This window comes from Orcinus orca, chromosome X (assembly GCF_937001465.1).
Source record: "Orcinus orca chromosome X, mOrcOrc1.1, whole genome shotgun sequence".
Classification (NCBI taxonomy): domain Eukaryota; kingdom Metazoa; phylum Chordata; class Mammalia; order Artiodactyla; family Delphinidae; genus Orcinus; species Orcinus orca.
This window is the reverse complement of record NC_064580.1, coordinates 92690579-92716667: the sequence shown is the minus strand read 5'-3', so window position 1 is coordinate 92716667 and position 26089 is coordinate 92690579. Positions and strand designations below refer to the sequence as shown.

The following is a 26089-nucleotide window of genomic DNA, read 5'->3' as shown; positions in this document are numbered from 1 at the left end:
TTAGTAAGAGGCAGTTCTGCTATATAAACTTTTGGGTTAACATCTGGGAATATCTTTCACCTCTGGCTACCACATTTATGTAATATGATTTGGAGGAAATTAGTGATACATAAAACTAGAAGAAAGTAGTATATTTAGTTGATGCCTAAGTTGTCTGGGTGCTCATTCCTACCTTTATTGGTGTTTGTGTACATATGTACACACATATGGAAACCTATCCTTGGAAAGGCTCTTTGTATGCAGAACAAAAACGGTCAGTCAGTGTAGAAATATACTGCTGCAACTCATATTATGTGATTCCAGCTATCTCTTACCTATGCCACTAGTTCTGCCTCACAGGCAATTAGTAAAGAGGAAAGAAGAAAACAAAGGCTGAGAGTAGAGGGGATTTGCTTCAGAAACAGAAAGAATTGGATAACATTACTTCCAAGTTGTTGACAGATTAGAGCAGGACTCTAAGACCTTGGATGTGTTACTCCATTTCACAGTGGATGGTTGTGAAGAGACAGGGGAAATGAAAACACAGTAATCAGATAGGAAATATTTAGCAATTATACTCATGAATATCGACAGTGGGAATGAGAGCCAGCAGATAATTGATGAATTTTCGTTTTGACTCATGGTAAAGTTTCCTGGTCAGTATTAGGAGGGATTTTCTGATTTTGAAAAATAGGAATTATTATGTGATCCTATTTTATTGCTGTTCCAAGAAAAGATAATGTCATATAAATCTCCTTGTAGGTTATTGAAGATACATCAACACCATTTATATAATTGAAGTTAGATAGAAGCAGGAAGAAATATCAGTTCATATGAACTAATTAGAGTGACTGGGAAGGGAAGAAAGGTGAGAAAGTGAACCAAACTTAACTCCAATAGCTATTTCAGTCAATCTATATTTTCTCAATAACAGCCAAGACTGTGACATAAAAGACCTGAAAGGTATCTCAGTGAAATTCACTCATTTTTGTATTTGAAGTTGCAAATTCTTTTCTTTCTCTACTTTGCCTTTCACAATAATGTTCTTCACCAAATGAAGGGAAGCAAAATTTATATAGCTATAGTAAACACGAAATGAGACTTACAGACACTGAAGTGTTCACAGCCTGTCAACTTATCAATAGCTTTGCAGGCTTCCTCTGTCTTGAGCATTTCCTCTTGTCTTCTTTTACTTTCTGGATCATCATTCAAAATCTTGTTTCTCAGCCAGGTCAAATGATACACCCGAAGTCTGTTCTTATGGCCTAATAAGAAAAGATACAATGTTTCAATTCAGTCTATTTTTTTTATATATTAGAAGAACAAAAATGGTAAAGGTATTTTTGTCTTTTTAACCAAATGTTTTCATTAAAGTAAAAATGCACTTTAAAAAATCTATGCTGCATCAGAGTCTTCCCTTTAGAGTTTGGAAATGTGATAGCAAAGTCTCTCAGTCTCTCACTTCCAAGAGATAGCTGAAGTATCTACCAGCTACCTATGTAGAAGCAAATGTAAAATACTTCTTTGGGACAGGTTAAGACTGCCACTGTGCAGGCAACAGAATCACCATCCATTCATTTGTACCTTAGCTTCTTATCTAAGTCATGACCTTTCTGGGATTCAGAGACCCAGAAGCTATCTCTGGTAGTGTGTATATATGAGAAGGGTGTCTTATGTATTGCTTGTTAGGCATTCTGGGCCAGTGAGATGGGTCTTTGTACTCTTTCATTCCAGTATACTTACGAAGTAAGTCCCATCAAATTTCTACAATTCCTTCAGAAAAACAAGCCATTAAAATTACACATTTCTTTTCATATATAGTGACTTTACATCCATTTTTAGGGTTTATGACTGTAAGATTCCTGGGCCCAACAATAAGATTCTCATTTATGTAATTAATCTTAAATATATTTTTATACAACATTTTTGAGCAGTGTTAGAATTCAAGCATCTATAGCTATTGCCATTCTATTCTCAAATGGTAAAATAAAATTGAAATCCAAACTATTAGATATCTTTCTATACTGACATTCTCAGTACTATTTGATGCAAAAATAATCCACATTTAAGAGAAACTTAAGAATTAAAAAGAGAACATTTGGGTTAGAGAAAGCTGGATAAAACGTAAAGAAATCTGTTATCCAGATGTGCAGTCTGTAAGCCACCCAGATGTTTTCAAAAACTAAATGTTGCTTCTGTGTGCCTCAAGCAATTAAAAATGAATGACCAAAAAATCATGACACTTTAGTATATCTGTAGAGGATTTCTCTAACCAAAACTTAAAGCAAAGTTAATCATATTTAGGACTATACATAATCATTAATTAATGTGCAATATCGTTATTAGGTACAGACAGGAAGTATATAAACACATAAAATTACTGTGATTAGCATAATTTTATTCTACAGTCGAACCATTTAAAAAATTTTTCCTAATCTTTCAACAGTCATTTTTTTGCCTAAAGTCAGCATTAATGTTAGTGCTTTCCTGATACCAAGTACTGTTTAGTAATCACAATAATTATTAACATCCATATACTTGGTCTTTCATATTTCAAGGTTCAGGATCTGACTGACCAAAACTGAGAAGTTCAACTACTATGTGGGAAGAATGGAGAGATCTTAGGGGATCCATTCTTGTTACTAGTCCTATCTGTAGGCCCTTATTATACAGCTGTGGCAGAGACAACAGAGTCTCATTTTTATCCAATTATTGTCCTTTTTGTTCTTTGTTGCTTCTAACACAAGAAAGGTATATAGTGGTGGTTAGTGTGGTCATGTGTGCATGGGTGGGTGAAGCTGTGAGTTGTGAAGATGTAGGTGGCTACTTAGAAAAGACGTGAAAGGATGCAAATGGCATGGTTTTTCTTGTCACTGACCTTGGACAGGTACATTGCAATCAAATATCCAGACACCAAAGGAGAGTCAGAAGTTTAAATTGTAAATAGGTAAGAAAATACAAGTAGGAAAGCCTGGTGTCCCAATTAAAGTGTATATTTATAGTGCTTTCCTATGAATACTTTCACTTGAGAGAGTCTTTAGCCCAGTTTGAAACCTAATTTATCTGCATAATTACTCAGTTAATTTTAGTTCTTAAACAAACCGGAGATGGTAATCAGCAAATTGAGTGGCTCTACAACTTGAATTTGACGGAATGGTCTTCGCTTTATAAGTTTAGTAATGTCTGCCTTTCCGCTTCTGTCCATCAGATACAGATTTGATCGAGTTCCCAACAGCAAATTCACTCCTGTTCGTATATGAAAAGAAAAGTGCTATATTAGCTCAGATTACATTTTTATAATTGAATTTATACTAGTATTTTTGCTACTCCAGTGTGCTGATCTATGTAAAGGTGACGTTTATCATCTTAGGCTAATGTTAACTTCATTCTGTGTGAAAATGAACTCTCTGCCAACAGAACAAATTTATTTTCATTAAAATATTGAAGATAATACCCTCTGGCAATATTCTACTGGCTGGTGTCTTGTTTGCCATCACACAAATAGAACTTTATGTATATCTCAGCACCCTTCAGTAGTGTCCCAAACTTTATAAAAATCAATCAACCTTTTTGAAAGTTACCATTAAATATAAAATATGCCTAGTATATATCAAGCCTTCAATTCAGTTGATTTCTCATTGCTAACTGTAACATGGTTTTAATGCTTTTAGAATAATTGCATGTAAATTGTTTTTAAATTGAGTGATTCTGTGTTCACACATATATTAAAAAAACATATTGCTAAATGCCTATAAAATTAGTTTCTACTTTCATGTATTTACACTCCTACACTCTGTTATTTGTGTGCTGGCTTTATTCATTCTAATAGAAGCACTGTTTATAGACTGAATGAGAAGACTAAAATAGCAGATTGAAGTAAAGTTAGAATATACTTCAAATGGGGGTCAGTCTCAAGATGGTGGAGTAGAAAGACCCTGAACACACCTCTTTCCATGGGCATACAAAAATTACAACTATTTACGGAGCAACTGTGTATCAGAATGACCTGAAGACTAGCAGAAAAGATTTTCCACAACTAAAGACATAAAGAAGGAGCCACAACAAGATGGAAAGGAGTGGCAGAGATGTGGTTTAGTAAAGACCCACACCCCAGGGTCGATGACTCATAAACAAAAGGGATATCATAACCACAGAGGTTCTACTCAAGGAGCAAGGGGTCTGAAACCCACATTGGGTTCCCCAGCCTGGGGGTCTGGCACTGGGAAAATGAGTTCCTAGAACATCTGCCTTTGAAAATCAAGTGGGGCTTATGTTCAGGGGAGCTGGAGGGCTATAGGAAAAGGAAATTTCATTCTTACAGGGCATGCACAAAATCTCACATGCTCCAAGTGGCATGACGCAGGGCAGATGCAGTAGTGTGAAAGATGCCTGGGTCAGAACCACTTGTTGTTCTTAGAGAATCCCCCTGGAGAGGCATGAGGCAGCTGGGACCCCCCTGAGGACTGACACTGGCAGCAGCCATTTTGGGGATCTCGGTCTACCACATTGACACATATTATAATCTTTTATTTTTCAAAATATAAAACCACAAATGATAAAAATGAGTTACTAGACATTAAGTTCATCTCTGGGTAGTTGCCTGACTGGAATGATAATGAAGTAAACTTTGCTTTCTTGTTATCCAATACATTTTATTAGTAGAACTTTGAGGATGGCTTATTTTTTTCCAAATTGTTTAATCCACATAACTATAATGTTTGCTACACTGCTCTATTTTTAATTTAAAATTCTGTCTCCTGTTCAATCATACATTAAGCAAAGTCTATGAAACTGAAGGTAGGATGTTGGCATTTATTTGGGATTTTTCCCTTCCTTGCATTCATTTATTCTGTTTCATTTATGATTCAGACCCGCTTGAGGTAAAATATTGTCTCAGCATTACCAATGTGGTTACAATTCTTCTGGAACAAAAGGTTGAAAAAGTCTATCAAAGTTAAGATATTACACAAGGAACTTTCTCTACAAATCCTCAAGATATTTTAAAAACAAGAACCTGAAGAAATTTCTTGTAATATCTCATTAGGTATTATATGTTGCATTCTGCCCAAATTAAAAATGCTAAGCTTGAATTTTCAAATAATCATAACCTAGTCCAATTTTATATTTTAGCCAAGTTAATTTGGGCCGTAAAGAAAAACAGAATAAAAAGGGTAGGAAGTAATTCAAACAGCAAACTGCATTGAGTAAAAATAAATCAGCAAATAAATAAATAAGCAAGTTAACTACTGTGTGTGTATATGTATGTGTATATATGTATATACTTGGAAATGGTTTTTCAATAGCAAACACATGTTTACATCTATGATTTTTCACAAGTTTGCTATATAGATAAAAATATATTCTTTAAAGTATAACAACTCAGTTTTAAGAAACAAAACTCACCCCACAAAGAACCACAGCAGATCTCAGAAGTGAATTCCTTTTCATACATGTGGATTAGTGGTTTTTTACATTCAGGAGAGACATAGAGTGGGTTAACATTGACTTCAGAGGGTTGCTTAGATGATTTCTCAGGTACTTCCACTAATCCAGCATATACTGTGAAGAGAAGATATTGAGAGAACTTACACCATATGCACTTGAGTGTTTCCACAAATGAGACATAGCTTAGAAATATTCCTTTTCCTTTACTGTATTTTATTTTTTTATTGGAGCTATAATTTCTATAAATCCTAAACCATCAGTTAACACAAATCAAGATGGTCAGAATACATTTCTGAATATGAATATACTTCAAGTTACTGTGATTAAATTGCAAGTAAAATCCAGAAGAGGGACCCAATTTCTCAATTGTAGTTCAAATTTAGGTGCCATAAAGACTAAGTGAAGAGTAGATTTAAAAATATATATACATCCATCTGAATTTATGTCAAATGAGTATCAGAATGATTTGATTCTTTTCTGATAATGAACCAGTGGTCAAACACTGTATTTAATATGTGAACAGACTGCAGCATTCGGAGATTATATTAAATACACTTACAGACGGTACTGGCAAAGTCAGCATTTGCAGCCCCTTCAGAACCTTTGGAAGGAGATGAGTGGCTGGCAGAAAAACCTGATTCTGTTGATACTTCTGATATGTCCATAGTGTCATTCTCATCACCAGGTGCTGCAGGTGCAGTGCCTGAGGCAACGGCATTTGAGGCTTCACTTCTACCACCTAACTCCTAAAAGATGATTAAAAATTTATTTTGACTTTATTAGGAAATTAACAGTGAGAGAAATATGATATGCCTAGCGGTTATTTGAAAAAGAGAATACAAAATTTGTAACATCTTATAATTCTTTATCCTTATAAAATCCACATTTACCAGTAGAACGCAACAATGTTATCAAAAAAGAAATAGGGCTTCCCTGGTGGCGCAGTGGTTGAGAGTCCGCCTGCCGATGCAGGGGACACGGGTTCATGCCCCGGTCTGGGAAGATCCCACATGCCGCGGAGCGGCTGGGCCCGTGAGCCATGGCCGCTGAGCCTGCACGTCCAGAGCCTGTGCTCTGCAACGGGAGAGGCCACAATAGTGAAAGGCCCACGTACCGAAAAAAAAAAACCAAAACTAACTAACCTATATTGAGACAACTGATGCCAAAGTAGAAATTCAAGGAGCATGAACTCCTTAGCTGTATAATTTATGGACCTAAAATTTGTGGAGTTTTTACTATGCATTAGATACCCTGCTAGGCATCTTATTTACATATTGTTGTGAATCCTTGCAACAACCCAAAAAGTAAGATCATCTCCATTTTACTTACAAGGAAACTAAAGCTTAGCGAAGTTATATAATTTATTCAAGGTCATAGAGATAATTAAGAGGATCAGTTTGAAGCCAAAGTCTGTTTGATTCCAAAGCTTACATTCAGCTATGCTATGGTAGATTCAATTCCATTTTGTCAAATGACAAAGCTAATGATGGAAAATCAACTAACACAAATTCAAGAGTGTGAACATGCTTCAGTGAAAATTTAGCCAGATTCCATTAATTTACAGAGAAGAAATTCAACGATAAAAGTCACAAAATGTGACAGAATTTATGTGGGATGCCATATCCTGTGGAAAAACATACCAACAGGTTTTGGTAAGCCTGTTTGCTGATAAGCATTTCTTTGTTTCTAAACAGTGATTGAGACAGCTGTGCTGCCCTGTCAAAGACTTGTTTTTATGACCTTTCCTGCCACAAAAGTGTTGCCGCATAGCAATGGGAGATCAGCTCGGTGCTTTGTGACCACCTAGAGGGGTGGGATAGGGAGGGTGGGAGGGAGGGAGACGCAAGAGGGAAGAGATATGGGAACATATGTATATATATAACTGATTCACTTTGTTATAAAGCAGAAACTAACACACCATTGTAAAGCAATTATACTCCAATAAAGATGTTAAATTAAAAAAATAAAAGATTATCTCATCCTAAAAAAAATTAAAATAAAAAGATCCATTTACTCTGTAAACGTCAAAAACATTTCTTAAGATAACTGGAGATAACCAGGGGTGCTATGAAAACTGTGCTGGGACATCCTTTTTTAATGTTTTTAATTAAGATAAGTAGGTAGGCAGTTAGGTAGGTAGGTAGTAGGTAGGTAGGATGGATGGATGGATGGAAAGATAGCTAGATAGACAGATAGATAGATAGGTAGATAGATAGATAGACAGATAGAGAGGCAGACATAGATACTTTCCCGCTGATGTTGCTTTCCCATTGGAAACCATCTAGGGAGTTTCCTCCTTCCTTGTTTTCTTTGTTTCCTTCCTTCATTGATTTCTTCCGTAATTACTGTATGCCTGCCATAGACGAAGCCCTAGGTTGGACCCTGGGATTGTGTGAGTAGGTAAAGAAAAGTAATCAAGGATGGATTAAAAATAGTTCCTGCCTTTTAAGAGTTTACAATCTATCGTGACAGAAGAGCAAGTAAACAAATAAATAAATTACAAAGTCATAAGTACTAAAATAAAACGATGGGCAAAATGCTTGCAAGTGCAGATGAAGGGGTGTGTAATTCTGCCTTGGGAAGTCAAAGATGATATATGAGTTGGATCATGAAGGATGACTAGTTCACAAGCAGAGAAGAGGTAAGGGGAAGCCTTATAGACAAAAGGAAGTGCTTGAACATGGTCACTAATTCATGAAAGAGCATGGCATCGTCTAAGCTAGTTATGATAGGACAATAGGCTGGGAAAATAAATTGGCATGATTTTTCCTTTGTCTGGAATCTCATCTTTGTTTTCAGATATCCAATACTCCCCATTTGTCAAGAATTAGTTCAAAACCCACGTGTTCCAGGAAATCTCTGTGATAATTCCTATTTATCTAGCATATGTGAAGCTACTTGAGTATTTTAAAACATATCTATAAAGTCTGTAAATATTTTGTGAATGACAAAATAATTGTCTAAACACAGTACACTACTTCTGTTTTAAATTGTATGTGTTAACACTTCCTCAAATAGTTAAAATAGAAGATAACAATTCCACTCCTAGGTATATAGCTCAAAGAATTAAAAAGAGAGACTCCAACAACTGATATTTGTATACCAATGTTCACAGCAGCCAAAGGTGAAAACGACCCAAGTGTCTATCAACATATGAATGGATAAACAAAATGTGATATATTCATACTACAGAATCTTATTCAGCCTTAAAAAGGAAGGAAATTCTGATACATGCTACAAAATGGATGAACCTTGAAAATATTATGCTAAGTGAAATACAGACACAAAAGGACAAATATTGTATGATTCTGCCTATATAAGGTACCTACACAGAAAGTAGAATAGAGGTTATTAGGGACTGGGGGGAGGGATAATGGGGAGTAAATTGTTTGTTTGAGATGATAAAAAATTTCCAGAAATGAATAGTAGTAATTGTTGTAAAACATTGTGAATGTACGTAATTCCACTGAACTGTACACTTAAAAAATGGTTAAAACATAAAATTTTATGTTATGTGTATTTTATCACAATAAAACCTCCCAGAAAAATGTATGTGTTAAGAGACACTATCCCAAGCATGTGATCTGAGTAATAAAGGTAAACAAATAAGATATTTTTGTCCCTGGAAGAAAATAGGAACCATCCAAATTAGAAGAAATAAAGATCTATCTACAGCTATAATTAAAAGTCTTTAAGGCTTTGGGATAGAAGTTTAAAATATATTTGTAATGGCTGGAAATATGACATATCACATGAAGAAATGCATTCACAAGGAGAAGAGTTCATTCTCCTTTTCAAATGGCGCATTACCTCTGGTTTATGTTCAAATTCCTGGGATGCTGGTCTCTCCAATACTGGATCATGTATCTCTGAGCAATTTTCTTCTCCATTGAGTTCAAGGGCTTCACTCTCTTCATTGGTTCCACTGATTCCCTCATTTCCATTACTCTCTTTGCCTCTTCTTCCACTGCCTGTATTGGCTCTGTGTCCTTCATGGTCTCCAATGGCTTCACTGCCCCTAATGGCTGTACTTCCTCCGTGGCTTCTACTAGCTCTCTGGCTTCCATTGCTGCTGAAAGTTCCTTCCCCTCCATCACTTCCATCTTTACCATCTTGCTTGTAACTTCCACCTCTGCCACAGCTTGGTCTGATAACAAGATCCAATTAATGATAGAAAACCACCCAACAAAAACATATTTGAAAGTCAACAAATGAAACAAAATTAGTATGCCTTACACATATGTACTATCTCCAGGCATGTTTTTGTTCTATGTGAACACTACTGGTATGATATAGATATGAAAAATGTCCCTATGTCTTGTCAGTCTTAAATATTAAATTAACACCATAGCCACTGTCAATTCCCTGGCTGCATTTGGATGGCAGATGGAAGAGAACTTGCATCCTTTATTAGGAACATGTGTTAGGTTAGTAGCAATAATATGTTTTATTTTCTTAAACCGTAGACTACTTCATGCATTAGCAACTTCACAGCCACATGAATGATCAAGCCCATATTTTTGGTTCAACCACAACATATTTAAATAATTCTTATAATATATGTAATTTATGTTAATTTAAACATGTGCCTTTATTTTCTAACATGTGTATTGTCTGCTTTGCAACAGATTTCCATTGATTGTTCTACTATTATCATCAGGAAGTTCAGTAATATAGATCTCATTAAGTTAAGATAGTCACTTAATTATTTGCTAAGAACACCAAGCTTAGCAAAATGTCTCAATGATCTTTTGCATAAGGGACAACATAAATATGTACCTATGATAATTCTAAAAGCAAATGAATTTAAGAACGGAATTCCTGGTAGTTTTTTAGTTGGCAAAAAAGAAAAAATGTTGAATGAATTGTAGTCTGTTCTGTCATGTATATCCCCAGTAACATTTGAAAATTAAAATAAAATATGGATTTCAATATTATAAAGCAAACAATTCTCCCACTGTTAATTACTTTTCTAAAAATATACTATATTAATGAATCACCTTTGAGAGCAGTTTAAATACAAACCATAAGCACATGTAAATAAGAACACACTGGCTGCTTATAGAGCAGGAACAAGTAACTATATATATATATATATATAGCATACTGGTGGTATGCCAAAAACACTACTTCACTAAATATTACCTCTTTGAGCAGCTACTCTATAAGAAGATAAAATTGAACAAGCACTGAATTTAGTTACAGCAGTCTTCAGAATCCCAAGGATAATGCTATGTTAGTAAGTTGGAGCTTAAAACTATCAAGTGAGTATCATGTTTGCACTTCATTTTTCTCAGCAAATTTAGAGATTTTGTTCACAAACATCAGGGCTTCAACTTACAATTATTAATAGGCACACTACTTAATTTGTCAGCCCATTTCTCACACTCATTGTGTTTTACAGGGTAGAATGATTCAGTAGCATTAATTTTAACAGAAACACCCAGACAGGTCCAGTTATAAAGAACTTAATAAATAGTTGAATGCTAATAAAATATAGTATTACAAGAAATGCAAAATTAAGTGTTTTGCATTAAAATAATTTAAAATCTATTGTTGAAAATCAACCATTTACCAACATGCAAATGCAATTCATTCATCCTCTTGGTAATAAATTTTAAAAGTAAACCAAAGATGCAAATAGTTTTGAAATGATAAAATATGGGTAATGCAAGTAATCCAGAAAAACCAACCTTGGCCAACTAGGAGCATCATCACGACTATTGCCTTTGTCATCAACAACCTCATCATTGTCATCATCATCTTGGTCTTCACCAGCATCATTAGCCTGATCAACCTGGTTATCCAACTCATCACAGCCATTGTCATGGTCATAAGTATCTTCATAAGCATCATTAGAATCATCATCATCACCATCAGTATCAGCACCAGCATCATAGAGTTCAACATAATCACCATCCTCTTCAGGTGGCTGAATGACAGGTGCAGGAGTTAACCAATCATTCCGGAAGATTTCAGAGAGTGCATTATAGCCTACCCATTCATTTGTCAAGTAAACGGGGGGTGATATTTTTCCTACTTTAAATCCATCTGGAACCTGTGTGCACAAGAAAGGTTAATGTAGTCTCTAGTAGCCTTTCATTTTCTTCTAGATTGGAAAGCTTCCAGGCTGATAATATTTTAAAATGTATTTTCAATTGAAATGAAGATGTTCACTCACTATATAGAGCCAACATTTTTGTGAGGATGAGCTGCCAAAACCCAAACCTCAGGCTATGATCATTAATGGCCTTTCTGGATCACACAGGGCAAAATTTACTCACTTTGTTTTATATTAGTCCTACTTATCTGCTGAGAACTAGACATTTGGTTTTGGTGCTGGAGAAGAGAACAGATGATTTAACATTCTAGAGAAGACTGTCACTTTTTTCCTTTTGCTTTATCCTTTGATATTGGGATTAGCTCTTAAAATTGATATGTTAATTTCCCAGCTCTAGTTTTATACAACATAGGTTGTATTAAAGTAATGTAAACACTTCTAAGAAGTAAATTCATATAAATTCACCTTTAAGTATGGTATGTGTCCTATAAGCAACCTCTGAGCAATCTGAAAGGGGTGTATGTGTAGTAGGGTAGAGGTAATTACAAAAGTAAAACAGAATGATCTGAAAGCAAACTGCAAAAATAAGTAGAAGGCCTTTTTATTTATGAAATTGGAAGGCATTTTATTTTTTGCTAAATGTTTTATCTTTATGCATTGCCTCATCATCCACGAAATATTAGACAAAAACTGAGCATCTAAACCTTACTCCTTAATTTGAGATTAGCTTCTGCAAATAGCTTTTTATCACTCCTCTCCCGAATATGTTATGACACAAGAATGTGAAAGTAAAATATTTTATGATAGATTAAATGTTTTTATATTTTACATTACAAAACATTTTACATTAAATGTTTTTACATCGATTAAATTTAATTTCTAGATTTCATATTCTGCATACTGACATACCAATAGAAATATATATTTGAAAGATTAATTTAAAAACTGAACACTTTAGCCTTTCCCTCGAATGAAGCTGAAAATATGTAAGTTAAAAGAAATTGAAATTTAAAAAGAACAGATATAAATGCTTTAAGAGTTAAGATGGAAACCTACATGGATGTCAACCAGCAACCTCTGATCAATAGTAGAATAAGGTGGTGATGACTGGGACCTCCTCCTGGTCACAGGGCTCTCTTCCTCAGAAGAAGATTCTGTGGAATGCCAAAAAGACATTAATAACAGTTGTGATCACAGCCATGGACTTCATTTTTATAGTGTACCAGTTCAATCCCTTGGTATTTTTCTTGTAGTCTCTTTCCATTCTGGAGATATCACTTGGTAAATTCTTATGGGGCTAAGATCCTATGTTCTGTTTTCACAGACAGTGACAGGCTCAAGGTTTGTTCTGTTAGACCTGCATGGCTTTTTTTTTTTCAGTATTAAGTGTACACTTGCTAGGTATTTCTCTCTATCTGTGTAACAAGGTACATAATAAGACTGGTATACAGATAGTCCCATGGAAAAAAGAGAATGTATCAAGAAAAGGAAGGGCTGGGTGGTATTTCTGGCCTCCCATACTAACCAGTAGAAAAAGAGCCCAACAGTATACTAGAAGATGATGGATTAGACAAAACTTTCAAGAGGAGAGTTGACTCTTGAATCTTAATCCCCCAATTTCTACTCAATGATATATCTTCAAGTATTTCAATACAGTTGAAAAGTGAACAACTGAAAAGTGGCAAATCTTAGCCTTTTTTATAAAGCCAGGAACCCTTCTATAGAAGCTCTCTGCAATAGAACTTTCTGCAGTAATAGAAATGTTCTGTATCTGCATTGTCCAATACAGTAGCCACTATCCACACATGGCTATTGAGCATTTGAAATATGGCCAGTGTGTCTGAGAGGTTGAATTTAAAATTTAACTTCATTTTCATTTTAGTTTTAATTTTAATAGCCACATTTTGCTAGTTGTATCACAATGCACAGCTCATTTCTATAGTGTAAATATTTCCATTTAAAATGCAAATTTGTCTGGATTAGAAGTCTGGATTTTTTTTTTTTTTTTTGCGGTACACAGGCCTCTCACTGTTGTGGCCTCTCCCGTTGCAGAGCGCAGGCTCCGGACGCACAGGCTCAGCGGCCATGGCTCACAGGCCAAGCCGCTCCCGCGGCATGTGGGATCTTCCTAGATCAGGGCACGAACCCGTGTCCCCTGCATCGGCAGGCGGACTCTCAACCACTGCGCCACCAGGGAAGCCCAGAAGACTGGATTTTTGATATTAAGATTTGTGGTATAGTAAATAACATCTGTGGTTAAAATAGAGTGAGAATATTTAGGCTCAAAGATCAGTAGATCTGGGTGAGTGTACTTAGAAAAAGCTTCACTAAGGGGACTCTCATGTCCCTTTTTATGGTTTTTGTGTGCTTGGAATTTGAAGATAAATAGTACCATCCCTCTTTTATTTGCAGCCTTGATACATAGCCAAAGTATTGACACTAGAACTCGAAAAAGCATGTATTTGAAAACATTTCTATCTTTTGAGAATATTGTACTGAACACATCTTACACTTTATGTTCACATCGTCTGACACTGTTGTACTTTTGCAATTTATTATCTTTCCGTAGGAAACTATTTTCTCTCAGGTCTTTTGGTGTATCATTAGGCTAAGTAAGAAGTTTGGGTGAATGTCTGAGATTTTGAGGCAAATTTGTAGTAAGGTGTTCTGATTTCCTGCATCATGAAGTATTGAGTCTCATGGGAACTTCAAATCATCTATGTAGCACACACAATAAAATAAAAGAATTTTAGAGCTAAAAAGAACTTTAGCTATTATCTACCCAGATACTCTCCCTTTCTCCCTCCCACCACTGTTCATAAACGTTTTGGGGCCTATTCCAGAGTTTCCTTATTTCAAAATATACAATATGAATAAACCTTAAAGTTTTAGCTGTTTCTTCAGTATTAGCAAAATTAACCCTAGTCAAACCAGAAAGATTCTGGGAAAAAAGTCCTAAAGTTTCTCTTCACACAGGCTTATCTTATTTCTCACAAGATAATATTTCTGCACAAGGGGACACTACCATTTAAAAGAATTATGCCATTATCTGAGTCTCCTAAGAAGAAGAATGGGGTTTTAAAATTCAGGTCTTCGACTATATGATTTTCATACAGTGTACCTATATATCCATTTAATTATTGACATTTTAATAAAATCTATATGCTATATTTTACAGACAACTTGGGGACTCAGTCAGGCATTTTTCCCTTACTTAACTTACTTGAATTGCTTAAAAGTAGATAGTGCAAGATTTTATGACCCAAGGCATAACTTTTCACTTTGTTTATCTGATATGTCACAAATCTATAATTCATTTAAACTCTCTCAAAAGTACATCATAAAATAAAATACTTATTTGAAATTCATATCACAGTTTGTAAAGTTATTTTCTATGATTTTATGGATTAATTTTTCATTTTGAGTAACTACATTAATTTTTAACATTTAAGAGATACTGTATATATCTTACTTTGGGGAGGTGAAATAACAAACTGATAAATAAACACATGCCCGCAACTACTCCATTTAATATTTCAATATTCTAAAGATTGCCTATAAATTTTAGCCTGTTGTAGAAGCCTCTCTCAAATTCCTTTCCCATATTTTTCACACATGGTTTAGAAACTAAAGCTGACCCCCCCTCCCGCCTCCCTAGACACATTCTTAACTACTACCCAACTGAAAGAAGAAACTTCAGAAAAATTACTTTCCATTTCTCAAAGGTCATCACTGATCACCTAATTGCCAAATCCAACGGCCTCCTGGTCTTAATCTTACTTGGCTTCCCTGACACTATTGATTCATTCCTTCTTGAAATTCTTTCTTAACTTTTGCAAAATAAACTATTAAACATTAACTCCGTTTTGACTGTTTAAACTTTGTGCTTTGAATCACCTGATGCTGCTGGGCAATTCTGAGGATTTTGCGAACTTCTTTGTCTCATGTCAATGGGCTTCTGAGCTTGTTCCAAAAGAGACCGCTGAGGAACACTAATGAAAAGACAGAAAAGCATGTGTCACATCCTAACATTCATAAAGGGAATGTACAACTCCACATCAAGACCAACAAAAGTTTTAAGTATATGGGTATATATCAAACTAAAAAGAAGTAGAGCTTAAGTAATATTTTCCAATTTCCCCAGATCTGCTCTTTTATCTAGAAGAGAGAAACAATTTCCAAAATATAAAAAATTGTCTTTATACAAGTATGTTTCCTTCACATATATATTTATTTCTAAAAATTTCTATGAACTTTCTTTAAGCTAATATTCAGACATTATTGCTACCTGGGTAAAACAGCAAGAAACATAAATTTATAGTGTATGTGAGTATTTTAACATGATAAAAACTAAGTTATTTTTATGTTAAATATTCCACTATTATAATCCTTATTTCAAATGCTTGGAATTTGTGTTTTTTAATGTCCTGTTCCTAATTTAGATACATGGATAAATAGATAGGACACTTTAGTTTTCACTATTCAAATTCAGGGAATATTTAGAAAGTTTCTTTGGACCAGTTCTGCTAAATTTTATAGCTGCTTTGGAATTTCTAAATAGGAAGGACTTTGGTTATTGATTTAGGCCTAGAACAGACAAGAGTCTTTTCTATGACCCCAAATTTCAGGAAAGACTTAAGTTTCAGTTAAATTGATTTCATAAATATAACCATATTTAAAGTAAATATATATGCAATTCATAAATTCAAAACCCTTTTTTGTAAGAAGAACAACCAATTCCAGTTTAGTAGCAATATTGATTTTTATATACCCCATGCTTAACAGTTATATTGATTTTATATCATACCCCATGATACCAAAACAGATACACAAAACTAAACTGATTTCTCCCCCTTTGTTGTCAGAAGGATCATGACAACTCATTCATTGAATGCATAGTAAGAGAAAGTTCCCAATCTTGCTTTAAAATTTTTCAAAATTTCTGCACACCAGTTAAATCTAAGGACACAAATACATGGGGGTTTTAAAGAATAATAAGATAAGAATATACATGCTAAATACTATCAGCTCTATGCTATCTGACCATACTGTCCAGAATCTTGAATACAGTAAGTACTCAATAAGTATTTACTGAATGACTGAGTGAATGAATATAGGTTAAGTTCTCTCCACTATGAGTTGGAGTTGGAAGGGGTATGATTTTCAAGGAACATCTAAATTAAAATTTAGCATTCAAAAAATATGTCATGAAGAACCTAGGAGTAAGACAGGAATAAAGACACAGACCTACTAGAGAATGGACTTGAGGATATGTGGAGGGGGAAGGGTAAGCTGTGACAAAGCGAGAGAGTGGCATGGACATATATACACTACCAAACGTAAAATAGATAGCTAGTGGGAAGCAGCCGCATAGCACAGGGAGATCAGCTTGGTGCTTTGTGACCACCTAGAGGGGTGGGATAGGGAGGGTGGGAGGGAGGGAGATGCAAGAGGGAAGAGATAAGATGGGAACATATGTATATGTATAACTGATTCACTTTGTTATAAAGCAGAAACTAACACACCATTGTAAACCAATTATACTCCAATAAAGATGTAAAAAAACCCCAAATATAACACATTGCATACATCTAAAATATGAAACATGATCTTTGAAAATTACTGAAGATTATCAATATTACAGAGTTAAAAATTACAGTGACTGGTATAAAATATTGCTATAATATTGAGTTTTAGATTTGATTTTCCCTATAGGTTATTTTAGGTTTGCCCATTCTGTGGCATTAGGTTCTGAGGTTAGCGATTGTGTGTGTGTTTTACCATGTAGTACATCACAAATATCATGTAATTGAAGTGTACATGATACACATGAAATTTCACATCTTTTTATTGTAAATTACTAATTGAACGCTGTCCAAGAATTCACTGCTGTTTGTGTTATTAAATTGTGAATGTTACCAGCTAATCATCAAACTAAATAACACTGAGATTGCAGTATGTCCAAAGGTGAAAGATCTAGTTAATGGATTGTTGCAGTTTTAAGGTTTTAAATATGGGCCGGTGATATCATTGATGACTATGTTGTCATTAATATTTTAGTTTTGAATTCACACAGAACTTAGTATCAAATAAATAAGCTTTAATTTCTCATATGACAGTAAATCAGAGTAATCTGAATATAGAAATCAGAGACACATACCTTGAAGAGAACTTGACACGATGTACACAATCCTGGTTGTAAGGCATAGAAATAGATCTCTCTTGAACCTTAAAGATACAATGCAATACTTTGGTAGAAGTCTGAATCATACGTTTTTTGAGTTATTAATTCATGGGAAAATGTCATTCTTCACGAAGAGATATTTTCTTAAAAATCTAGCTTATAAAATCTGATTTTCATAAATAGATTATATTTCATTATTACTTATAGTATAACATTAGAACTACTTAACCATAATTTTTGAATACATCCTTGAATTTTAGTATAACAACAGATTCTGGAGATCATATAATAAAACACCCTCATTTATTATTGAGGAATCTGTATCCCAGAGATGGAAAATGACTTTTCTAAGAACTTTACATCAAGTCAAAGGATATCTTTAATCAGACTGTAGGTCTCCCACCTGCTAATTTAATGTTCTTTCTATGTTTTCATATTACTTTTTATACCAAGTTCAAACTTCTCACTCACTCACCCTTTCTAAAGCTAATACTAGATTTTCAAAAGTTGTAACACACATACACATCACTAAAAACCTCTCAGGAGTCTAAAGTATTCCTTCTTTATTTTAAAAATTTTTTTATTGGAGTATAGATGCAATATTGTGTTAGTTTATACTGTACAGCAAAGTGAATCAGCTATATGTATACATATAGCCCCTCTTTTTTTTTTTTTTTTTGTGGTACGCGGGCCTCTCACTGCCGTGGCCTCTCCCGTTGCGGAGCACAGGCTCCGGACACGCAGGCTCAGTGGCCATGGCTCACAGGCCCAGCCGCTCCGCGGCATGTGGGATCCTCCCAGACTGGGACATGAACCTGTGTCCCCTGCATCGGCAGGTGGACTCTCAACCACTGCGCCACCAGGGAAGCCCCCCTCTTTTTTGGATTACCTTCTCATTTAGGTCACCACAGAGCATTGAGTAGAGTTCCCTGTGCTATACAGTAGGTTCTCATTAGTTATTTTATACATAGTATCAATAGTGTATATATGTCAATCCTAATCTCCCAATTCATCCCACCCCCCCTTTTGCCCTTGGCATCTATATGTTTGTTCTCTATGTCTCTATTTCTGCTTTGTAAATAAGATCGCCTGTACCAATTTTTTTCAGATTCCACATATGTGTGTTAATATACAGTATCTGTTTTTCTCTTTCTGACTTACTTCACTCTGTATGACAGACTCTAGGTCCATCCATGTCTGCACAAATGACCAATTTCGCTCCTTTTTATGACTGAGTAATATTCTGTTTTATATATGTACCACATCTTCTTTTTCCATTCCTCTGTTGACGGACATTTAGGTTGCTTCCATGTCCTGGCTATTTTAAATAGTACTACAATGAACAATGGGGTGCATGTGTCTTTTGAATTATGGTTTTCTCTGGGTATATTCCCAGTAGTGGGATTGCTGGGTCATATGGTAATTCCATATTTAGTTTTTTAAGGAATCTGAATACTGTTCTCCATAGTGGCTCTATCAATTTACATTCCCACCAACAATGCATGAAGATTCCCTTTTCTCCACACCCTCTCCAGCATTTATTGTTTGTAGATTTTTTGATGATGGACATTCTGACAGGTGTCAGGTGGTACCTCATTGTAGTTTTGATTTGCATTTCTCTAATAATTAGTGATGTTGAGCATCTTTTCGTGTGTGCGTCGGCCATTTGTATGTCTTCTTTGGAGAAATGTCTATTTAGGTCTTCTGCCCATTTTTGGACTGGGTTGTTTATTTTTATTGATACTGAGCTTCATGAGCTGTTTGTATATTTTGGAGATTAATCCTTTGTCAGTTGCCTCATTCGGAAATATTTTCTCTTATTCTTTGGGCTGTCTTTTCGTTTTGTTTATGGTTTCCTTTGTTGTGCAAAAGCTTTTAAGTTTAACTATGTCCCATTTGTTTATCTTTGTTTTTATTCTTATTACTCTAGGAGGTGGGTCAAAAAAGATCTTGCTAAGATTTATGTCAAAGAGTGTTCTGCCTATGTTTTCCTCCAAGAGTTTTATAGTGTCTGGCCTTACTCATCTTTAAGAAAGTATGTTTTTTTCACTTTACAACTTGACTGTAATGTCATAATCAGAGTTCCAAATACTTTTCAATTCTAAATAAATAAATTTTTATTTTATTAACTATTCATTCATCTCATACAGCAAAAGACTCAAGAAAGAGCACATATAATGATCCAGCTTCCATCAGCAGTGCAGATTTACCTTCTGCCAGCATTAATATATAGGGCCATGGAGTGTTGCCTTGCCTAATTTAATTTTATATCTCTAGGTTTCTACTCAAAATAGTTTTTAGCTACCCCCCAAAATAGATCATTCTGACATTCAACAAGGCAGTCATATTAGATTCTTTAGAAAGGAAAATTCAACATGTTACAATAAAAAATAAATTTAGCATTTTCATGCTGATAACATCACGCTATAGTTTCTAGAAACTATAATAACCTTACTACACTTTTTTTTCTCTTATGTAGTAACTTATCAAGGTTGTCTTTATACTCCAACAGACAGATACATAAGAAGTGAGAAATGTTGTCAATTGTTCACATGTTTTGTTAATGAATGTTTCCAAATACAACCAGATGTTTGGCAGTATGCAGGATAAGCATCTGACTGACTTTTTCCACTTTTGATTCAGATAACTGGAATCATATTGACCCAGTCTAGGCCTCCTGGTTCATGAAGCTGATCTCAGAAAGTTTATTGAAACTAGTTTACCAGAGGCCAAAATTACTCAGAAGAGATAAAGGCCCAAAATAAGTAAGGCTAATGCCTAATATGAATTGACTGTATTTGTTCTGAAAAATGGGGAGAAGAAAATGAGTAGTAAGAATAGCATATGTTATGGCAAATGATGTATTCCAAATCAACCAGACACAGCTCATTATATTTTGGGCTTAACGTATCATGCTTATAGTAATAATTCTTATCTGGGAGTAAGAGTAAAGTCATCATTTAATAAGGCAGAGAGGGGGACACATTGCCTCTTGTAATTAAATAATAAAATCCAGCCTATGTTCCTTCTGCCAGTAATTAGTATTTATAAAGCAGTACTCTGTTATTCATTTCAGAGGACTGTTAGTATCAGAAAGAACATATTTATAAAGGATGGACCCAGCAATTCCTCTACTGGGCATATACCCAGAGAAAACCATAATTCCAAAAGACACATGTGGATAGCTTCAAGACGGCAGAGGAGTAAGACATGGAGATCACCTTCCTCCCCACAAGTACATCAAAAATACATCTACATGAGGAACAGCTCCTACAGAACACCTACTGAACGCTGGCAGAAGACCTCAGACTTCCCAAAAGGCAAGAAACTCCCCACATACTTGGGTAGGGCAAAAGAAAAAAGAAAAAACAGAGACAAAAGAATAGTGATGGGACCTGCACCTCTGGGAGGGAGCTGTGAAGGAGGAATAGTTTCCACACACTAGGAAGCCACTTCACTGGCAGAGATAGGGGGTGGGCGGGGGGGGAAGCTTCGGAGACATGGAGGAGAGCACAGCAACAGGGGTGCTGAGGGCAAAGCGGAGAGATTCTCGCAACAGAGAATCACTGCTGACCAGGACTCACCAGCCTTAGAGGCTTGTCTGCTCACCTGCTGGGGCGGGTGGGGGCTGGAGGCTGAGGCTTGGGCTTCGGAATTCAGAACCCAGGGAGAGGACTGGGGTTGGCTGCATGAACACAGCCTGAAGGGGGCTAGTGCACCACAGCTAGCCAGGAGGGAGACTGGGAAAAAGTCTGGAATTGCCTAAGAGGCAAAAGACCATTGTTTTGGGGTGCGTGAAGAGAGGGGATTCAGAGTACCACCTAAACAAGCTCCAGAGATGGGCGTGAACCACGGCTACCAGCACAGAACCCAGAGACAGGCATGAAATGCTAAGGCTGCTACTGCAGCCACCAAGAAGACTGTGTGCAAGCACAGGTCACTATCCACATCTCCCCTCCTGGAAGCCTGTAGAGCCCGCCACTGCCAGGGTCCCGTGATCCAGGGAAAACTTCCCCGGGAGAACACACGGCGCGCCTCAGGCTGTTGCGATGTCACGTGGGCCTCCGCCGCTGCAGGTTTGCCCTGCATGCCGTACCCCTCCCTCCCCCTGGCCTGAGTGAGCCAGAGTCCCCAAATCAGCAGCTACTTTAACCCTGTCCTGTCGGGGCGGGGAACAGATGCCTCAGGCGACCTACATGTAAAGGTGAGGCCAAATCCAAAGCTGAACCCCAGGAGCTGTGCGAACAAAGAAGAGAAAGGGATATCTCTCCATGCAGCCACAGGAGCAGCGGATTAAATCTCTACAATCAAATTAATGTACCCTGCATCTGTGGAATACCTGAATAGGCAACGAATCATCCCAAAATTGAGGCGGTGACTTTGGGTGCAACTATAGACTTGTGGTTTCTTTTCTGAACCTAATTTGTTTCTGGTTTTATGTTTATCTTAGTTTAGTATTTAGAGCTTATTATCATAGGTAGATTTGTTTATTGATTTGGTTGCTCTCTCCCTTTCTTTATATATATATATACATATATATATATATATATTTCCCTTGTTCACCCTTTGTGAGTATGTATGCTTCTTTGTGTGATTTTTTTCTGTATAGCTTTGCTTTTAGCATTTGTCCTAGGGTTCTTTCTGTAGGATTTTTGGGGTTTTTTTTTAGTATAGTTTTTAGCACTTGTTATCATTGGTGGATTTGCTTTTCGGTTTGGTTGCTCTCTTCTTTCATTAATTACTTTTTATTTTTAATAATATATATTTTATTTTTTATTTTAATAACTATTTTTCTTTCTTTCTTTTTTTTCCTCCCTTTTCTTCAGAGCCATTTGGCTGACAGACTCTAGGTGCTCCAGCAGGTGTCAGGCCTAAGCCTCTGAGGTGGGAGAGCTGAGTTCAGGACATTGGACCACCAGGGACCTCCCAGAGCCACGTAATATCAAATGGCGAGAGCTCCTTCAGAGATCTCCATCTCAACGTGAAGACCCAGCTCCACTCAACGACCAGCAAGCTACAGTGCTGGACACCCTATGCCAAACAACTAGCAAGACAGGAACACAACCCCACCCATTAGCAGAGAGGCTGCCTAAAATCACAATAAGTTCACAGACACCCGAAAACACACCACCGGATATGGTCCTGCCCACCAGAAAGACAAGATCTAGTCTCATCCACTAGAACACAGGCACCAGTCCCCTCCACCAGGAAGCCTACACAACCCACTGAATCAACCTCACCCACGGGGGGCAGACACCAAAAACAACGGGAACTGTGAACCTCTAGCCTGTGAAAACGAGACCCCAAACACAGTAAGTTAAGCGAAATGAGAAGACAGAGAAATACATAGCAGATGAAGGAGCAAGCAAACCAAATAAATGAAGAGGAAATAGGCAGTCAACCTGAAAAAGAATTCAGAGTAAAGACAGTAAAGATGATCCAAAATCTTGGAAATAAAATATACAAGAAACGGGCTTCACTGGTGGTGCAGTGGTTGAGAGTCCGCCTGCCGATGCAGGGACCATGGGTTCATGCCCCGGTCTGGGAAGATCCCACATGCCACGGAGTGGCTAGGCTCATGAGCCATGGCCGCTGAGCCTGTGCGTCCGGAGCCTGGGCTCCACAATGGTAGAGGCCACAACAGTGAGAGGCCTGCATACCGCAAAAATAATTTAAAAAAATACAAGAAACGTTTAACAAGGACCTAGAAGAACTAAAGAGCAAACAAACAGTGATGAACAACACAATAAATGAAATGAAAAACTCTCTAGAAGGAATCAATAGCAGAAAAACTGAGGCAGAAGAACGGATAAGTGACCTGGAAGATAAAATAGTGGAAATAACTACTGCAGAGCAGGATAAAGAAAAAAGAATGAAGAGAATTGAGGACAGGCTCAGAGACCTCTGGGAAAACATTAAATGCACCAGCATTTGAATTATAGCGGTCCCAAAAGAAGAAGAGAGAAAAAAAGGCACTGAGAAAATATTTGAAGAGATTATACTTGAAAACTTCCCTAATAATGGAAAGAAAATAGTCAATCAAGTCCACAAGCACAGAGGGTCCCATACAGGATAAATCCAAGGTGAAACACGTCAAGACACATATTAATCAAACTATCAAAAATTAAATAAAAAGAAAAAATATTAAAAGCAGCAAGGGAAAAGCAACAAATAACATACAAGGGAATCCCCATATGGTTAACATCTGATCTTTCTGCAGAAACTCTACAAGCCAGAAGGGAGTGGCAGGACATATTTAAAATGATGAAAGGGAAAAACCTACAACCAAGATTACTCTACCCAGCAAGGATCTCATTTAGATTCAACAGGAAATTAAAACCTTTACAGACAAGCAAAAGTTAAGAGAATTCAGCACCACCAAACCAGCTTTACAACAAATGCTAAAGGAACTTCTCTATGCAGGAAACATAAGAGAAGGAAAACACCTACAATAACAAACCCAAAACAATTAAGAAAATGGTAATAGGAACACACATATCAATAACTACCTTAAAGGTAAATGGATTAAATGCTCCAACAAAAGACACAGACTGGCTGAATGGATACAAAAACAAGACCTGTACATATGCTGTCTACAAGAGACCCACTTCAGACCTAGGGACACATACAGACTGAAAGTGAGGGGATGGAAAAACATATTCCATGCAAATGGAAATCAAAAGAAAGCTGGAGTAGCAATTCTCATATCACACGAAATACACTTTAAAATAAATACTATTACAAGAAAAAAAGAAGGACACTACATAATGATCAAGGGATCAATCCAAGAAGAAGACATAACAATTGTAAATATTTATGCACCCAACATAGGAGCACCTCAATACATAAGGCAAATGTTAACAGCCATAAAAGGGGAAATCGACAGTAACACAATCATAGTAGGGAATCTTAACACCCCACTTTCACCAATGGACAGATCATCCAAAATGAAAATAAAAAAGGAAACACAAGCTTTAAATGATACATTAAACAAGATGGATTTAATTGATATTTATAGGATATTCCATCCAAAAACAACAGAATACACTTTCTTCTCAAGTGTTCATGGAACATTCTCCAGGACAGATCATATCTTGGGTCACAAATGAAGCCTTGGTAAATTTAAGAAAACTGAAATCTTACCAAGTATCTTTTCTGACCGCAATGCTATGAGACTAGATATCCATTACAGGAAAAAACCTGTGAAACATACAAACACATGGAGGCTAAAAAACACACTACTAAATAACCAAGAGATCACTGAAGATATCAAAGAGGAAATCAAAAAATACCTAGAAACAAATGACAATGAAAACAAGATGACCCCAAACCTATGGGATGCAGCAAAAGCAGTTCTAAGAGGGAAGTTTATAGCAATACAATCCTATCTCAAGAAAGAAGAAACATCTCAAATAAACAACCTAACCTTACACCTAAAGCAATTAGAGAAAGAAGAACAAAAAACCCCCAAGGTTAGCAGAAAGAAAGAAATCATAAAAATCAGATCAGAAATAAATAAAAAAGAAATGAAGGAAACAGTAGCTGAGATCAGTAAAATGAAAAGCTGGTTCTTTGAGAAGATAAACAAAATTGATAAATCACGAGCCATACTCATAAAGAAAAATGGGAGAAGGCTCAAATCAATAGAATGAGCAATGAAGAATGATAAGTAACAACGGACACTGCAAAAATACAAAGGGTCATGAGACATTACTACAAGCAACTGTATGCCAATAAAATGGACAACCTGGAAGAAATGGACAAATTCTTAGATTAGAAAAGCATGACCTCCCGAGTCTGAACCAGGAAGAAATAGAAAATATAAACAGACCAATCACAAGCACTGAAATTGAAACTGTGATTAAAAATCTTCCAACAAACAAAAGCCCAGGACCAGATGGCTTCACAGGCGAATTCTATCAAACATTTAGAGAAGAGCTAACACCTATCCTTCTCAAACTCTTCCAAAATATACCAGAGTGAGGAACTCTCCCAAACTTATTCTACAAGGCCACTATCTCCCTGACACCAAAACCAGACAAAGACGTCACAAAAAAGATAACTATAGACCAATATCACTGATGAACATAGATGCAAAAATCGCTAACAAAATACTAGCAAACAGAATCCAACAGCACATTAAAAGATTCATACACCATGATCAAGTGAGGTTTAACCCAGGAATGCAAGGATTCTTCAATATATGCAAATCAATCAATGTGATAAACCATATTAACAAATTGAAGGAGAAAAATCATATGATCATGTCAGTAGATGCAGAAAAAGCGTTCAAAAAAATTCAACAGCCATTTATGATAAAAACTCTCCAGAAAGTAGGCATAGAGGGAACCTATCTCAACATAAAAAAGGCCATATATGACAAACCCACAGCCAAAATCGTTCTCAAAGTTGAAAAACTG

At 36.1% G+C, this 26089-nt stretch overlaps 1 protein-coding gene across 1 annotated transcript in view; it reads right to left on the bottom strand.

Moving 5' to 3' along the window:
• Nucleotides 1–26089, bottom strand: part of NRK (Nik related kinase) — a 164935-nt gene that overhangs the window by 13641 nt on the left and 125205 nt on the right. Inside the window, exons 15-23 of the mRNA XM_049705235.1 lie at nucleotides 17646–17713; nucleotides 15383–15477; nucleotides 12542–12639; nucleotides 11118–11482; nucleotides 9235–9571; nucleotides 5984–6170; nucleotides 5383–5538; nucleotides 3082–3225; nucleotides 1086–1244 (exon numbers count right to left, since the gene is read on the bottom strand). Of these exons, the coding sequence (XP_049561192.1) occupies nucleotides 1086–1244; nucleotides 3082–3225; nucleotides 5383–5538; nucleotides 5984–6170; nucleotides 9235–9571; nucleotides 11118–11482; nucleotides 12542–12639; nucleotides 15383–15477; nucleotides 17646–17713 (1609 nt within the window). The remainder of the gene's footprint in view (nucleotides 1–1085; nucleotides 1245–3081; nucleotides 3226–5382; nucleotides 5539–5983; nucleotides 6171–9234; nucleotides 9572–11117; nucleotides 11483–12541; nucleotides 12640–15382; nucleotides 15478–17645; nucleotides 17714–26089) is intronic.